We start from the raw sequence: 18,836 nt of genomic DNA, 5'->3' as shown, positions 1-18,836 counted from the left end.
CCTTAACAGAAAGTGTGATTAGATATTGGGATGGGCTGTCCAGGAAGGTGATGGAGTCACCACCCCAGGAGGTGTTTAAGGCACACCTGGACATGGCACTGAGTGCCACAATCTGGTTGACATGGCGGTGTTTGGTCAAAGACTGGACTTAATGATTTCAGAGGTCTTTTCCAACCCAACTGAGTCAGTGAGTCTGTGAATGAGAAAACAGTTTAAGGTCCCTCAAAGCCTCCACAAACACCACTCCTGCTGCCTGCCGGAGCACAGGGCCAATCCCACCCCCGCTCCTGTTTCTTGAGAACTACACCGGGGAATACACGACCAGAGCCGAGGGCAGGAGCACGGCGCCTGCCGCCCGGACACACGAGGCTCCTATGCTCAGACACCGGGGAGCACCTGTTCCATGGGCTGCGGCCGCTGCCCCCCACGCCGCCAGCAGGGCAGGCGGCCAGCAAGGTTGCGGGAGGCACAGCAGAGCCGCTGGAGGCCCAGCCGCGCCGGCGGGACGCGGGGCCGCGCAGCGCTGAGCCCGCCCGGGCTCCCCGGGGCTGCGGGCAGCCGGCCGCGCCCGCCGCGCTGCGCCGCACAGGCAGCGCTGCCGGGACGCCACTCTCGCGAGAGAGCGGCCCGCCTCGCCTGCGCCCCGCGCACAGCCCGACCTCTCGCGAGAGCGGGGCCCGCGGCCGGCATGGAGCGGCTGTTCGCGCTGGAGGTGCTGGTGGAGGCGCTGCGGCTGGCGGAGCCGGGCCCCGCGGAGCTCCCGGGCCCCGCGGAACACCCGGCCGTGGCGCTGCGCCTCTTGGACTTCCCCACCCTCGTGCTGCGCCCCGCCGCCGCAGCGCCGCCCCTGCGGCCGGGGCAGCCCTTCCCCTTCGGCCGCGGCAAGCGGTGCCTGTTCCGCTGGTGCCCGGACTCGCTTTTCGCCGCGCTCCGCAGCCGCCCGCTCCGCGCCCTGCTCCTGGCGCTGCCCGCCGGGCGCGCCTCGGGACTCCCCCGCCTCCTCGGCAGCTGCGCCGTGTCCTTGGCCCCCGCCGCCGAGCTGCTGCAGCGGCCCGGGGCGCCCTCCTCCTGCGGCCGGCGCGGCCGCTTCGTGCTGCGGGACACCGCGGGCCGCCCCGCCGGGGAACTGGTCCTGCGCTACCGCCTCGCCAGCCTGGAGGGCGGTGAGGTGCGCCCCGCCAGCCCCCGCACTGCCACACCGCCTGCCACCGCCCCTGAACCGCGGGACCGGGAGGAGGAGGAGAAGGAAGAAGAGGAGAAGGAGGAGGAAGAGAAGGAAGAGGACGAGGAGGACAGTGAGCAGCTGGAAGGCAACGTCTTTTGCCCTCCGCTGCTCTATTACAGCCGTGAGCCGGCTGAGCCTCAGCGGCCGCCAGCAGCAATGGGGCGGTGGGAGCATGTCGAGCCCCAGCGACCGCAGGAGAAGGACAAGGGCCACAGCCCACCACGGCCCGGTTCTGGGCCCTCGCTGCTGCGCCCCGCCAGCCCCCGCCAGCCCCAGAACGCCCTGGTGCAGCTGCCACTGCTCAGTGCCTTGCTGGCGGAGCTGTCGGTGCTCACCCGCAGCGCTGTGCCTGCTGCTGCTGCCCACCCTCATCTTGCCTGGCTCTGCCAGGCCCCAGGGAGTGGAGACACGGCCTCACTGCCCCCCAGTCGCTCTGCTGCCCTCGGGCCTGCAGAGACACCTGTGGGGCCTGGCAGGAGCAGTGAAATCACGAGCCCTCCGTTCAAACAAGGCTGTCAAAAAGCCTCCTCCCCAGGGTCTTCTGGGGTTGGGAGAAGACCCAAGAAAGCTGCGCCCGAGGCACAGCCAGTCTGTGAAAGGAGCTGCAAAGCTAAGGAGAATAGACCTCCCAAAAAGAAATTGATGTATGGGCTGACAAATACATTGAGGCTACGGCTGCAGCAGACCAACCCGGATAAGCTGATAATTCATGAAAGGAGGGAGCAGTACAGAAAAAAGCAAATGGAGATGCTGAAAGAGAGAAGCCCCTTACCCAAGACAAAGTTGGTCAGAAATACCAAAGAACAGCATGTGGTGTCTTGCAGGCAGTGTAGCACAGGAGGTAGTTCAAAGCGGAATAATCAATTGGATAAAATTGTTCAGACTTCATTAGAAAACAGTGCTCTCTCAGAGTCAGTTTTTGTGACAGGAGATACATCCGCTGGCCTCCAGAAACAGTCTGCTGCAAGTCTGTCCCAGCAGGATTCAATAACTACAGCCCCCTTACTGGAGGAAACTCTCTTAAAACCTGCTCATGAGGAAAAGTATGCAAAAGCTCAACTCCCAGCAGCATTCCCATCAGATGATAATGCAAGAGGAAGTTACAATGATGCAACACATTTAATCCATAAAACCATGGAGCATGATCATGTGTCTGTTGTAAGTGGTCATAAACTAAGCCCCAGCAGGAGTATTGAAAACAACTCTGAATTCATATACTCTGATGACTTTGTTGCTAGTCCAGAGAACTCAGTTTGTTCAGAAGATTTCACCAATGCTGAGTGTACAGCCATAGACTCAAAAGTTTGTGACAGCAGTCCTGAACCTCTGTGGCTTGAAAGACCAAAGCAGGATAGGTCAGATACAGAGCAAGAATCCAGCAGGTCCAGAATTTCAAAGACAAGTGTAAGAGCTCAAAGTACTTCAGATCTTCTGTCAGTTTCTTCAGCTTCATCTCCAGTCCAGTCTTTGAGGAGAAACTGTGACTTTAAAACCAGCATGGGGACGAGTGCCGAGTCTGCTGATTCACTTAACCTTGCTGAGATGGAGGCATCATTATTAGAAGAAGAGCAGGAAGCCCAACAGATGAGTAAGGAAGAGAACAGGGGTGATCGAGATATTCAAGAAATGTCTACACTGAGAAGCAAACAGGTTACATCTGATACAGATCTGAATACAGGAAAGTGGCAGACCTCCACAGAACAAAAGCAATCAGTAACTCAAGTTAGCTCTTACTTGCCATCTAACATGTCTGATCTTGAACTTAGTGTTCTGGAAAACAGTAGGTCAGACAAAGAAGATAATTTTCTGGAAAAACTACATGGTCCTAATCAGTACAAAGACATCAGTGAACTTGTAATAAACAAACTCCCAGGATACACAATGTAATTACAACCTTTCACTGGATTGAGATACAATATTTAAACTTTGTAAATCCTGTTACATTTAGTTGCACTATGTGCAAGTTAATTTAAAATTTTACCACGCACATTTATTACATCAGTGAATTTAGTTATGAGATTTTTTTAAATAAATTACTATTTGAATCTCTCAAATGGTGTCTACAGCCTGATTTCAGTGTCTTAACGCTCTTATCTTAACATAAAGTAATCCAAACAGTACATCAAACAATTTACTGTTGAAGCAGAAATGAAGACAGAAGCAGCAAAAGCAGCCAGTACCCACAAAAGTAGTCCATGGTAGAAGTAATAACATGCTACCAGAACAGCCAAGCACAAAATTCATTCCTAGCAAAAAAAAAAAAAAAAAAAAGGTTTTATTCCTCATGAAAATTTCCAAGCTTCCTTTTCAATAGAAATAGCTACTTAGAACATACAGTCACAGCCAGTAGCATCACAGAATTTTATCAGCTTTCATCAGTATAATGATGTGTCTGTTTCCCTTTTCCATCGCTAAATACAGTGACCAGAACTGGATGAGCCCTTTTAGAGTTTCTTAGGTTGAAGTTTCATTTAAGTCAGATTTTCACAATTTATTATTGAATAGTGTAAGAATTTTTGGTGATAGTAAATCACCATGGTGAAACAATCTGGGCAAGCTTTAAGAGGTGGATAGAAGTTACTTGACCTTGAAGACTAAGGGTGTGCAAGGAGTAGGGAAGAGCATAGTAAATCTTAAACGCTTCACAACTCCCTAATTGCATTCTTTGACTCTAGGGAAAGAGGTGGGGTCAGCACCCACAGTCCAGAAACTTGGAACAAATGAGCATATTATGTCATGATGTAAAGATGTGGGGTAATGAGAAACTTGCCATGTCTCCTTTGCCATTAAGACAGTTGAACTGATGTTTGATTTTGATTTCAGGTTTGCTTTTAATGGCTTCCGCTTTGATCACTGAACTTAATGTCTTCTGTTTAACTATGGATGTCCTTCTAGAGTCTATGTGCTGATCCCAGATTTTAGAGATGTTTTTTGACTTGAATTTCTGCCTTACTTTTAAGTCTCATGTACCCCCCTTTCCCCCCTCTTTGAGTAGTTAATCTCCTATGTCAGCTTTACATTCCTAACTATCTCATCAATCAGGACAGTTATCCTCAGGGTTAAATGACAGATTTATCCACTCCCCTTTTCTTTATAATTTAAAATCTGACTTGTTTCCACAACATTTTCATTTCTCACTGTAATTTTCCATGTACTTTATTGCAAGAGCCTGTGTTTACACTTTAACATCTTGGACCAGCTTTTTCCTTTCTTTCCTACTATGTGTTTATTTTGTAGTAATTACAGCACCTCTGCTATTTAAAGCATGAACATCTGTGAGGATTATTGGACTATCTAGTGTTGACTTCCTAAAAACCACTAGTAATATTTTTAGTCTAAAGGTAAGCAGCTGAAATTACCTATATAGCAAAGGAATTTCTGGCCAGAGCAATTCCTAAATCTTATTTAGGGTGTCTTTCATCAGCTACAATTTTAGACCAATTTTTTTTTTCTTTTTCTTCCAATGCCATGGACTTCTTTGATACACATAGATTCAGACTGTCATTTATACATTTATTGATGGAGTAATGTCTTGCACTTCTCATGAGCAAAACTGCCATTAAAATACAATGCTGATCAACCATTTTTACAGAGTGGTTATTATTAAATGAGTTGCTAATGCTACAAGTGCACAATTTGAAGAACATTATTTAAGAAAATTTTATTTCAAAAATAAAAGTTTATTTTCAAGAAGGTTGAAATTCAAGGACAAATTTCTAGTCTTCTTTCTATCCCCTATTCCATCTTCACTTTTCAATTTCCAGAAGCAAATATGGTAGAAGCAATATTTCTTTTGTTTAAATTATGAAACTAATATCTTTTCAGCTAATTTTATTTGGAGTAACATTTCTAATGTTTACTGTGTAATAGCATTTATAATTTTATCAGGAGAATGATGAAAATGACAAATGCATACTAGGAAGACAATAGGAGACACTACATTAGAAGAAAACTGCAGCATCATGCTTGCATGGCTTAGCTTGTTTTATTCTTTTCAAGTATATACTCCAGGTAGTGATTATTGCATGGAGAGGTTGGCAGGTAGTTTCTACCCCCAGGGATAATAGTCTTTTCAGATATTACTATCTTCTTGTGAGAGTAAATTAACTTAGCATTCAAACAGCAACTCTCAGTCAACAAAAATGGGAAAGAACTTTATTATTGAAAACTCATAAACCAATATATTAGCAAGAAATAGCTGCTAATGACAAGAAGCTTCTATGTCAACACAACAGAACAAAACAGAGATATTTATTACCAATATAAAATACTTTACAAATGGCTGCAGCAAATTGCTTTTTTGTACAATTCCTGTAATAATCTACACCTACATTACACTAACTAGGCAGTTTTGTCATTATAACTTGCAGCCTATACCCCAGTTATCAAGTAGTTCAGATCAGAGGTTTAATAAGAGACATCTCTAATGGAGGTATTACACCATTCTTTCATACAGGCATAATTTCTAAACTTTAAGGGCTGAATTGCATGAATAATGTTTGTGCAAGGGATATGCTGGGAGAAGCAAATAATAGTAGCATATGCACTAGAATTCTTGCACAGCCGTCCCAGAAGTAAATAAATACTTAATACATAGTCTCATTGACTCATTACATCTAAAAATTTCCTTGCTGCATGCTATTAAACAGAAAACTATAGTTACTTCAAGTTTTATATTGTTGTAAACTTTACTACAGCAAAATTAAAAGGTGAGAAGTAATTACCTAAATTTATAGATCCTCACTAAACAAAGCCACCTAACTTCTTACTTTAGACTTGTTACTTTAACAAGATTGCTTTAAATCTGTATGATATTTTAGAAATAAGTTAGATGGGTGTTCAAAAACAGTTTCATGGCTTCAGTTTAGGGTGGTTAAATCTGCCCAAATAAAATTGAATTTCATGTTTTACAACAAGACCCAAAACAAGAAATAAACTCTAAGGTCTTAGATTAATTTTATGACTGTTGCTATAACTGCTTTTTAAAAAGTTATTTCAGCATACTATTTACTAAAATAAATTTAGATAGCCACTACCACGTAACTGATGATGCGATGGGAAGAGCAAGATACCAAATACTGATAATTTCTGACCCTCTTCCCCTTCTATTGTAATATTTTCCTGCCACTAAGTACTTCTTACAAGTCTTATTACTTGATGGCCAAGAACAGTGCTAAGAAATCCCAGCCAGGTAGGTTTCCTCCACTTCATTTTTTTATTCCTCAGCACTCTGATTAGATAGCACAGTTTCTTCTATGTGATTTCTTTGATAACAGCTTCTACCACCTATTTTACTACTTGTAATGCCTTCGTCATTTTGGAAATCCTTTTCCTCAGTTCTCTGAAATTCCAACCAGCCTTGGAACTGAACTTAACACAAAGTGCAATTGAACTTTTGACTTGTTCTTACTACTTTTATTTTCCTAGGCCCCAGTATTTTGTGATGCCTGGTATTGTAATAATTTTGTTTCTCTTTGTGTAAGTGCTGCTCAAAGTAAGATGCTAGTCATTATTTAGAAATCTTTATGACTTTGCTTTCCTTTTCTCAGCATTTGTCACCAGCATTTACTTTACTACTTGCTTGTCTTTGATTATCTAAAAAGAAGTCAAATAATTGAATCCTGTATTTACACCTTTAAAAGATTTTGTTGACTTCTACATGCAGGACCTTTGCCAGCAACTGTGCAACACCACTCATTCAGAGCTGTAGAATGACCACCCAGGACTGTGAACATTTGCCCATAGTTACCATTTGTCATGGCAGACATCAGGCTTCTCTACCTCTACCATACCCTGCCTTTTAATCCTTTTCTAAAGTTCTGATTTCCAAATTAACTTTTCTTTCAAGATGACTGAGGCCATCTCTGTGAGAACAGATGTTGGCTTTAATTTAACATGCATTTAGTGCTAATGGCAATCACATCTGCTATAGCTAATGTTTGCTACCAGATAGCTGCTTGAATTTCCATCCTCTCTTTCAGTCAGTATACTGCTGAATTTTAATTTCAGTTTTGTTTACATTGAGGTTCTTCCCTCCTGTTTAGTCTCTTGCAGGCATGCAGTTATGTTGAAGTCACCCAGACAAGCTGCAACTTCAACTGTCTTTTTCTTGTTTGGCATTGACATTCATCTGCATTAAACTGTTTTTGCTCTAGTTTGGCTTTTTTGATTTCACTTGTCTGAATTTTATATGGCAATCATAATGTAAACCTCCCCTGACTTTACAGAATTGCTTGCATATTCCCAGAAGCATATTCTGTGTTCTCTGTTGTTTTCTAGAGGATAAATTTGAGTGTCTCATGCTGGAGAAAACAGTATTAATCTTCAATTCTGCAGAGACCTCTGAAAGTGATTCATTTACCAATTATTTAAAATAACATGGCTTGGTAGAGGAAGTGATTAAATAACATCTGAGATACATATTACTCCTAACTAAATGAACATTTAAAGATTGATTCAGGTATAGAGAATATAAAACCCCAAAGCCAAACAAACCCACCTTCCCTCCTGAAACAACAACAAAAAAACCCCCATAAAACTAAAATGTTAACTAAAACAATTTCAGATGTCTATTATATATTTTATTCTAATCATAGACATTTTACAAACATTTTGGGTATTAGCCTGAAAATTTCCTTCATGCCTTCATGTTCTCTATGTGTCTATTAACAGAAGGTAGCAGTTTTTTAAAAGGAAGTAAAGGTATTTAAATTGTCGAAGCCCCTGAAATTCCATGAGAATTAGTCATCTCAAATATGATTGTGGAATGGAAACCCATGCAGAGGACTCTAACTGTATTGTTGCTTGGAATGCAAAGATGTTTTTGAAAGAAGACAAGTCATGCTTCAACAAATATTTTCAGAGGCATTTGGAAAATTTAGTGGTATCATGACTGAAAGAAACTCCCTTGGTGTCAAAAATATTCCAGCCTTTTTTCTCTGGTCTTTAACTGTTGGCATATTCAGTATTTTTCCTGTCCCTTATGCTTATGTAAAGAGTACTTAACCTTTGACTCCTCCCTAAATTTCCATGCCAACATGATACCCAGAACCTTATTTCAGAGACATCTTCCCCTGCTCTCCCATCATGCCCTTCATTTTGATGCCTTGCCTGTTGTAGCTTCTCATCACATATTTCATGCCATATTTAGAATTCATCTTGCCCTACTTATCATTAAGAAAAACTCCTAAGACTTCTCAGACACTTTCACTGATTTTTTTTTCATCTTTGGTATCAAACTAAAGTTCTGACCATTGTCATCTGGGCTCCGCATGGTTTATTCCCTTCCTGCCTCTATGAACCTCTTTCCTTCTCTGTACTCATTTCTACGTAACTCTATCTTCATTCATTAAAAAAAATAAAAACTCAGCAATAGAATTCTGTATGTATGAAAATCTGTTTGTTAACAGTGTTTTAATTGTTGCAGGTCTCATCTCCTGCTGTCTCTACAGCCAGTGTTACTCTACAGCCCTCCAAACATTGTATGGCTTCATTTATAAAGTGTATAGGGTTTCTTCAAAACAACCTTCACAGGGTTCAATGAAAAGACAAGAACACAAATTCAAGGTACTTCAGTACATTTCCTACATACCCATTTTTAGTAACAAAATATTGGAACACATTCACCATTATCAAAATCTTTTATCAGCAAGGGATTTGGTTAATTTTCAATGAGAGCAGCAGATTTGCTAACCTGATGCTTCCCTGGTTCATCACTATTATAACACCACTTTTTAATTGCATTATTTTTTCAAATTTTTAACTCTTGATTAAATTCTGTTAATTTACACACATGCCATGTAAATTTAGCATGGTTTGATACAGTCAAAGTCTGCATCAAGGAAAGCACTACTTGCAACAGAGTCCTAACTGAAATTTGCTTTTTGTTTATCTAATACATTATAGCAGCACAGTAGTCAGCCAAAAAAGCATCCCTTGTCAGCTGCTGATCACATTTATATGCCCAGAACAGTGAGTCATGCCAAACTTAAGTGTGTCAAGGTGGGGAGTAAGTTCTAGATGTTCCTCTGAAATTTTCTTTGCTTCTTTTGCAGTCTTAACATTGAACTGAATTTTTGTTTCCTCAGCCTCTATGAGATTTCTAACAAACCAAATGGAAGACAAAACTAATTTTCTAGGAAGTTTCCCTATCTTCTTAAACACACATCAACCCTAGACACAGGAAAGTTATTCAAGGAATGTTTACAGAAACCATTCAAGAAATATTCCCAAGCACTTTTCCATTCCACTTAACATCCCAAATAATTTGAGAACAGCGTCCTTCACTGTACTTATTACTTCTACTTCTGATCTCAATAGGAAGAACTGTGAAGATACACATTTTGTTTTGGTTTAAGTTTACCAATAGTGTAGATCGCAGCAGTCCTGCTTTTACTGGAGCCATTTCACACAGGCCTGCCAACAGTTCTGCAACTGGAGTAAATTCCAATGTTATGGATCAGATGTACAGCAGAAAGCAGACTCAAGTTGTACTGATGCAATAGTAACAAGAGTTTGATCCCTGCACTCCAGGTCAAAGAAAGTATGTGTTTCTGGAACAGTTCCACAGGCCTTGCATCTTGGCCCATAGGACATTAAAATGAAGACAGACAGTAAAAGGAAGGAGGAAACAAGTTTTATAGGGATGAGTCCCTCTTGGATGGAGCCATTTGCTTCTCCCTTGGCTAACCTTAACATCTCAACTGGCATCTCAGTTAGCTTCCCGATTGTACAAGGAAGAATTTGTCATTTAAGACAATCTGAATAAAAATTGCTAATATATCAGAAATGACATTTTGACTGTTCCTGCACAACACACCACAACTTGCTGATCTTTTTTTCTCTTCAGTCTGGGAGCTGCTCTGCTTAACAACAAGCAGTACACACAGAAACACACGTATCACCACATACCCTTTGATACCCCATTTTAAGACTACAGAGTTAAGCAAAAACAATCAAAGATGCAAAAAGGAAAGCCCTGCCACTCAAAGTTTAGAAATTGCTAGAAAGTCACCAGTGGTGATAGCGATTCCTTTTTCTTTCTTTTATCATCCCTGACAGCACTGGGGATACCTTGCTCTTTCTTTTTTCATCCCTGACAGCATTTGGGAGTATCAGCAAGAGTTTCAGGAACATCTAGAGGTTAAGTGCAAAAAAAACGTCTCTTGAAGCAATTGTATCAGCTAGGAAACCTCCTGTCCCCACTCAAAGAAGTGGTCAGGAAATCCATCAATCACCACATCATCTATTAGTACATTCTGTTTTTCAAAAGCTGTCTTTGTGATTGTCCTCAGTTCATATATCTAAGAGAGCAGCTGGTTCTGCCCTCAGTATCATGCTTGTTGCTTGTGAAGAGACCAAAATAATTTTGTCCATTTCTGCATGACAGCTCCCTCTTGCCATTTACTCAGAGCAGCCCTGATGTCTGCTCTTACAAGAATCTTCTGCAACCACTTTATCTTCACCTTCTTCATTATTCAACATATAGTCACAGAACCAGCTACAAGGAAAAAAGCCAAACTACCACTCCTTCATGTACATATCCAAAAGGGAAAAGACCTCCAAGGACACAGGCAGGCAGGGAAGCAGGGTCCAATCCATGCCTGCAATTTTACCTAGTGATCATCCTCCCTTTCTGCCAAGGATAGGCCTGGAGCTCATGACACACACCTCTAAGCCCAGCACAGTGAGTGTATTTCTGGGCCCAAAAGGTCCAAACAAGAGTTCCAGAAGTATGAAGTGTATTGATGAACATCCTCTCAGTGTGTATTCTTTCTTACTTTTCATAAACCTTCTATACTCAGCAGATTTCCTTCATTTTTTTGTCCGGTTAACATTTACTCTAACTTCCCAGTTTGGGTATCCTATCCCATCTTGTGGAAAACGTTTGCCTCAGGAAAGTTGTTACTTATATTACACATACTGATATGATGAGACAGTGTGACTTGAATTACACCCTGATTGGATTATAATTTTTACAATCTCTGAAATTTTGATTTTTTTAATAAGACCTGCTAGTTTATTGAAGCAAAAAAACTGTTTGGGTCTTGTGGAAATTTATTACTTTACATTTATCACTTTACATTAATACTGAAGTGATTTTTTTTTCTATATTATTTAAACACTAAGATACGCGTATTAAACATTTGCAAAGTACGTATAGTAATTGTCCCAGTAACATTAGCACAAACATCATCTGCTGCAATCCAGCACAAAATATGTGGACATAACTATTAGGGACCATCTGGTGACCTCGCAATTGCTGGTACAGGAATGAAATTTTAATTAAGTTTTATTATCAGAAAGTGTAAGTGACAGCTCCCACTTGAAACCTCAGAGCCAGTAAACTGTCCACATAAAGAGAAGGATATCACCTACTTAATGGGTTGGATCACACTGCTTGATTACATACTTTGTAAGTAATGTGCTCCTTTCCTATGTTCTTGGGCATAAATTGCTTGTGCCGACAGAATTTTAAGACAAACTAACCATATGGCAGGTAAATTGGGAATCACAATGCAATTTACTGAAAACAAGGCAATACAATAGATGAGTCACTCATTCCCCAGGTTTGGCATGCCAGGATTGCATCTTGTGCAAGATAAAAGCCCAAAGGAAAGAATGCATTGTAACAATAAGACTATTCCAGCTACCACTGCACCTGCATTCGGGTTTACCTGGACCTGTGAAACAAAGCTTAGAAGTGTAAGAAAACTTCTCTCCTGCCCCAGCACTCACCTTACTATCCAACAGTGATTCATTCAGGTGTTGGTCTTAAGGGTCCCAAAATAGCAGCCCATCAGCACCAGATGAACAAGCCATAAATTTCCTGTCTTCTCTCAGCCATTGGTAACTATTACTGCTATCTTTAACATTTAGTATATAACACTAAGGGTCTATCAAAAAAAATGTCACCTCATCCAAAAATGGTTCATCTTTTCTATATTACAGTTGAATTATAATTCTAGTTCCACTAAAGGCATTGGCTCTGCAGGTACTGACCCATGAAAGTTATTAAAGATCTCAATTTTTCAGTCAATAAACCAATTTGTGATTCAATCACAAGCACCTGGAGAAGGTCTGTTCTGCTTCTACCACCTCCAGTTGTCTAAACCATAATCAGAATTTGCAAATAAGAAAATTAAATCCAGATTGTGACTCTTTGCACTTTGGGCTAATCCAAGAAAATTCCACAGATCCACACTGCTGAAGAGTTGCAGTTTCAATCTTTGGAGAATTTCTCCAGTGTACTTCCACAAATATGCAGATACACTTGACTTTACAACATTAACCTTGAAGTGTCCATCATCTCAAGAAGTAGAGGATTTCTCTACATTCAGTTTTAAAGCTTCAACAATTCTCTTATCAAAAGTGACTGCACAGACAGAAATCACTGCCATCCTCTGCACAACCAAACAATCACAGCCTTTAGATTAAGCTTTATTGCACAAATATAATATTGGTTAGTGTTTATATTTATGCATTTGGGGCATTTTATGTTAAATAATCAATTTTTCACTCATAAAATTACTTATTTTAGGCCCTATGTTTAGTAAGGCAGCAAGCTTTGTACAAACAGAAACTGCTGTCAATGTTGAAAAACCCTAACATAAATTGACTCTACTCCTGAATTCAAGCAAACATCAGTAGCATAATCCTTTTCTCAGAGTAAGCTCTTCTTGGAAATGAAATAGCCAAAGTGCTCCCAAGGGCAGCAATTAGTATTTTAGCCAGTGGATTCATTTGAGGAGACTTGTAAATTTAATGTTTTCTCCAGTAGTCAATCCATCACAGTCACTAATATGCTGGCAATCTTGCTACTGATAATGTTGGCAATGCATTATAAGCCCTCATTTATTGGCCTTAAATTTTAATTCAATAAATTCTACACGTGAACTCTTCTCAGACAGTGATACTTTGTGCTAATGTATTGATAGGTGGGCCATATGGGTGCATAACAACACTGAACTCAGTACACTTGGCAGGACATCACTGGAAAGCCAAGATATTTCTCACCTGAGATTCTTTATCTCTTACCTCCCTAATACCTGTGCCTCTAAACTAAAACATAATTAGATCTACCCCTTCTAGGCTTCATTTTATGGATTAGAGGAAAGCACAGGGGAGAGGTCTGAGTGAAAACTCAGGCTCCCTATATATTCAGTCAGCTTTTAGACATGAATATGGAAGTGCTGAATTCAGCAGTGACATAGAACTATAGCCAATAATGCTTGAAGAAATCAAGAATTCATGTAGCCCATCCCCTTGCCTAAAGGCAAAAAACAGCTTGTGTCTATATCACTCCTGATAGATTTTTGTGTAGCTCTTTTTTAGAAAAAAAAAAAAAAAGAAAAATTAGTAAGAGATTATGCATCTTCCCCAGGCAGCATGTTCCTGTGCTTAATTATCCTGCCTGTTAAAAGGTTTTCCCAGCGTCAAACCTCAGTGTCCTCTGATACAATTTAAGTCCACAAATAAAATTATTTTCCCCCTTATATGTCAAAGACAAAAAGAGCCATTTTTCCCCTTCCTCTTTAAGAGAGCTTTCTGCATACTTAGGACTTGTCTCTCCTCTTGTTTTTTCTCTGGACCTAGCAACCACAGCTCTTTCAGCCTTTCCTCACAGGCCACTGGTTGTTCTTGTTGCTTTCCAATAAGCACCATACACGTTTTCCTTGGGATACAATATCCGAAGCTGTACACTGACACTCCAGTGGAAGTTTCTCTAGGACCTTGGACCTTGCACACCTTTCAGTCTCCCTGTTTAGTATTACCTGCAAGTATAAACCATGCTCCCTCTTCTATCAATACTTTCTAATGAAAAGATTGAGTATGCCCAGAGTCATAATAGACCCTTGCAATGCCTCACTACTGTTTACCACCATTTGATCAGTGACCCATGGAGAGCTATGCACAAAGAACACAAAACCAGCCCCATGAGAAATTTCACATCCACAGCATGTTTCCCCAACTTATCTGCAGGAATGTGAGTGCATTTAATGTCAGGGTTTGTGACATCTGTTGATTCTGCCCAACAAAACAGACTGATTATATGGTCATAGAAAAAAATAGATTAATCTGATATAATTTCTTCTTGACAAATTCATGCTGGCTATTATTCCTTTCCTTGACAACTTTCAAGCACTAATACAATGTTTATGTGGTTATTTGTTACAGCATTTTCCCTTGCAGACTTTGAAAGGGAAACAGGCAACATACAGGTAATTGGTAGTAGGGACATACTGTCCAGAAAAACAAATTATGACTAATGGAACAAAACATACCTCAGTGGCTTATGTCTATAAGCAATCAAAACTCTAATAAAACTTAAGTGCAGCTGAATGGAAAAAAAAAAAAAAAAAAAAAAAACAACCAAAAAACCAACCTTTAAGTGAGACTAAAGAAATCCTTTATGTTTGTTACTCAACTTCAGTCATTGTTAAGGTAGACTCACCAGAACACACAAAACCTTAATAATGATAGCATTAAACCATAGCACCCCTTCAAATCCCTGAACAACTTTGCCTTAACAGGATTAACTTAACTGCTATCAAACTAACAAGACTCTTGAACTAACAAGCAGTTCAAGAGGCTCTAAAGAGAAGTAAATAAAGTTGCATTTCTACTAAATAGAAAATCTATTCCTATGCAGGCTTGAAATTACTTACAGTAAAGATTTCTTACCATCAATGTTTAGGAAGAAATTTCCTTCCAGGTGTAATCAGGAAGAGCATCAAGCACCAGCTCTTTCTGGCAACATAGGAAATCATATCAGAAAGAAAATCAAATGCTTACCTTGACATAGTACCTGGGCTATGTCAAAAATAAGAAACAAATCAGACCCAGAGCCTATGACCTGGTATATGTACAGCCATGCTGTTTAACACCTTTTAGCTCACCAGCTGGGCTTTAGTTACACCCAGCAGCTCTATCCCACATGTACAGGCTTGGGCTAGGGGACAGCATGGGCTGGGGCCAGCTCCCAGGAAACAGACCACAGAAGACTGTCCCTGCCTAGAAGAAAAAGAATGTGAAGATGTTGAAATGATTGAGACTCTTCCACTTGACGATGGGCTGGAAGGTAAACAAGCCTGCTGTATTTACTATTAGATATATAGCCTTGGAGACCAGACTGGAAACAGAAAAGGTTTCCCAAAGTGGTGTCAAGCACCCTACAAAGAATTTGGGACAAGCTCAGAGCATGTATCTACCCAGTCCCTCAGTGCCATCTCAATGCTGTATTTTTGGTTTAGCTGGAAGCAGCTTGCTCTCTGCCCACCACACCAAAAGGCCAGGCTAGGCATGCAATGGTTCATATTGAAATGGCAGGGGAAAGGACCCAAATTCCTAGAGGCATTGTCCACAGATCCTAGTGCATGCCTGTGTACAGCAGTATACCTCCCTTTTTTTCCCATTCAAGAACTGCATTTTCCTGTTATGGCAGGTTCCAGTCCACAATGTGGGAGAGATTGATTTAAGCCTGTTTTCCCTATGGAAGGGCACAATCTCAAATTTATCTTTTCTTCCCAAAGGACAGGGCCCCTCCAAATCCCAGCTTTCATGATAGAGAGTCCTGAATGTATCTGGAAGGGCAGACATTGCAGCTCTTCACATGAATTTCAAAAATAAAGCAGAAATATTCATGCTTACAAATCCACTGTCTCCACTCTTTACCTCTTTTTGGATCTGAGACTTCCACAATTCCTCTTCATCCAATCCAGTATAATCAATTCACTTAATCATTGAATTGAACCTCCCTCCACTATTTATTTTCATTTTTGTATCCCTTGATTACCTTTTACTCTCTTTAAGCATTCTCTTTTCAAAACTGTACAAGCTCTTTCACAGCTGGACTCAGATTATATTTTTCCCAAATAAAAAGCTGCAACATCCTCAGATTATATTTTTCCCAAATAAAAAGCTGCAACATCCTTCTTTAATTTTTAAAACTGTTTGGATTCAAGACACCACAGTGTCACAGACTTCACGGAAAAGACAGATAGCTTTGCAGAACTTTTGAGTTTTTCATTCATTCATTTTGACCATTCAGTTGGCATTTTCATGCCTAGAAAATAATTCTTAAGGACAACATTTTCAATATGCTGTTATCAGAATAACTACTGTGTATTAAACATCAGTGTGAATAAAGCTGAATGACAGCTTGACCAAAGTAAAAAGTTAGGTTTTATGTCTCAGCAAACATTGGTGGAATCTATAAAATTAAAATAAGATTCTTTAGAGTGCAAGAGGAGAGTATTTCAAAATTTCTTTTTAATAACGAACATTTGAACAATAATGTTGTTAAGAAAACATACAGCAAACAACAGATGGACTGACATTTGCATTTCAGTAAAGAAAGAGAGATTTAAAAGTTAGGAACTTTAAAACCAGCAGCAGAATTTGCAAAGCTAGAGCAAAGCTATACAGCATGCCTTCCTTCATTGCTTATGCATGACTCCAGCTTTAGCGGGCTTAATAAATCATTCTGAGCCTTGTATTCATAGTGAATTTTTAAAAATCTCTGTCAGATACTTAACTTTTGTATTTAGAATAAATTTTGCTTTAAACATACAAAATTTAGCCCTTAAATACACACTTAAACACTTAATGATTGGAATAGGAGCTGCAATTTTTAACCTACAATGTGCCCCCCAACAACTTCAGTCCATTCCTACTTCACAAAGGGAAAAAGACAGCACCACCTGTAAATGTATTTTCCATTTTGTGATTCACTTTGAGTTCACTGTTCATGGATAAATTCTTAGATGTGATACAAGAGCTTCTCATGTTTATTCTTAATACTTTCTCTATAGAAAGCTATTCCATAGTGAGTGGGTTAGCACAGAATGCATTTGTGTGATATGCTCTTTTTTCTATGGCATATCATAAGAAATTAACTTTTGACTCTAAACTTTGTTTCTGTTCTCAAAAGAATAAAGTACAATGAGCCAAATCTGAAGCAGATTTGCTCAGATGGTTTGGGATTTCAGTAACTATTGCTTTAAGCATGGATATAGAGCTTATAATACAGCTCCCATTACATTATTCAGGCTTGAATGTACTATAGAAAAAGTGAATTTTTAACTTGTAAACAAAAGATTAAAAAATTCTTTACTAAGTCAGGTTTCTCCAGCTCTTGGACTGGAGGCTTCTTGGCAACAGAGGTTTTCCTTCTGTGTTACTCTCCCTTAGGCAAAAAGAGATGGGTTGCCTGCTTTTACAGAGTGAAGATAGAGTCATTTGATGTTGACTCTTAGCTGGAATCCATCAGATTTAACAACAGAAGCAACTTTGAATTCCAGGAGCAAGTCCTTCATGCAAGCAAGGAGGTGGGGAGATGCAGATTGGCAAAATATGGAGAATCTGCCATCTCACTAATGCATTTAATAGGCATATTTTTGAGTCAGCTATTCTTAGATTAATTTCCTTCGGATGCACCACATTTAAAGGTGTCAGCCCTCAGAGCATACAAATTCAAGAGTAAGAAGCTATAAATTATGGAACAGATTTCCTTTCACAGTGGACAAACTGGAGAAGTTACCACAGAGCCAGAGCACAATAAAGCTTGTCTTTCAAAGATAAGCTGAAAAGACTTTTCCTCTGGAAACTAACCACTTAGCTAAACAATGATAAGCCAAGTTTTAAAAGCTGTTTTAGCTAGGACTTTATAAAGTAGGCTGTACTGGGAGTAACTAAAGGTTCAGTAAAAACCCTAAGAAAAGGTCACATGTACAATAGCCCTTCCTCAGTGTACTTGCAGCCTTTGTTGGGTGCATTGGCCCAGTGATGCAACCTTGACAACATGCTGATGATCCCTGCAGAGCTAAACTAATAATTTCAGCCAGCTGCACCACAGACACCCTTGCTCCATCCTTTTATCCTGTGGGAAAGCACTCATGGGATTCTCTCAGATCCTTCTGATTTTATTTTTGAAGAGCCTGTGGTGAAAGCACAGCCCTTCTTGCAAAAGAGAAATGGCAAAGGCAAAGGATAATTAACAACACTTCAGTTTTTCTTTTGGAAAAGAAATCAGATCAGGCTAACTACATTTGAAGCACTGAGGATATTTTCAGGGTGACCCAGTGGTTGAGATATTGCAGATCAACTAAGAAGGATTATACGTTTAAATTAGGTTCTTTTCCTAAGTTCCTACACTGGCAATGGCAATGATCTACAAGCCAAAGGAAAAAATGCTTCTCCACAAGCTCAGTTGAACATGCTCTCTTTAAAGCAAGAGGGGCTCATTCATATGGATGAGCTGAGCAAATGAAGAGATGGAGCTACTCAGTGCAGAGTGCTGGAAGAGTTCTGGTTTTGGAATAGCTGCTGGCAACATGAAGGCTCAGTGATCAGGCACCTCCATTCCTACCTTCCCACAATGCCCTAACCTACTGTTAAGTTGTAAAAGGCTATGAAACACCACAAAACTACCTGAAGGGGAAAAGAGATCACTAGACCTTTAAAATCTTCTGTAGTTTAGCACTGGTTCTACAAATAAGCAGAACACATAGTTTCTGCCAGTCTCTTTTAATCCCTTGAGAATCCCTTTCTATAAAAATACATTTATTTTCCCCCTTAGATATCTCTGAGTTCAGAAACAATACAACTTATT

At 40.3% G+C, this 18,836-nt stretch overlaps 1 protein-coding gene across 1 annotated transcript; it reads left to right on the top strand.

The window, feature by feature from the left end:
• The first annotated feature begins 643 nt into the window (after nucleotides 1-643).
• MAP10 (microtubule associated protein 10) lies at nucleotides 644-3,279 on the top strand. Its single transcript, XM_030268280.4, has one exon. It carries the CDS (start codon nucleotides 689-691, stop codon nucleotides 3,110-3,112), a length of 2,424 nt encoding a protein of 807 aa, XP_030124140.4. The 5' UTR covers nucleotides 644-688; the 3' UTR covers nucleotides 3,113-3,279.
• The last annotated feature ends 15,557 nt before the right edge of the window (nucleotides 3,280-18,836 follow it).

The sequence above is a fragment of the Taeniopygia guttata genome, chromosome 3 (assembly GCF_048771995.1).
Source record: "Taeniopygia guttata chromosome 3, bTaeGut7.mat, whole genome shotgun sequence".
NCBI lineage: Eukaryota > Metazoa > Chordata > Aves > Passeriformes > Estrildidae > Taeniopygia > Taeniopygia guttata.
The sequence above is the reverse complement of the archived record's forward strand: the minus strand, read 5'-3'. Positions and strand labels throughout refer to the sequence as shown.

What these genes read in the sequence shown, in the direction of transcription:
- MAP10 (XM_030268280.4), top strand. Translation starts at nt 689, where the DNA reads ATGGAGCGGCTGTTCGCGCTGGAGGTGCTGGTGGAGGCGCTGCGGCTG.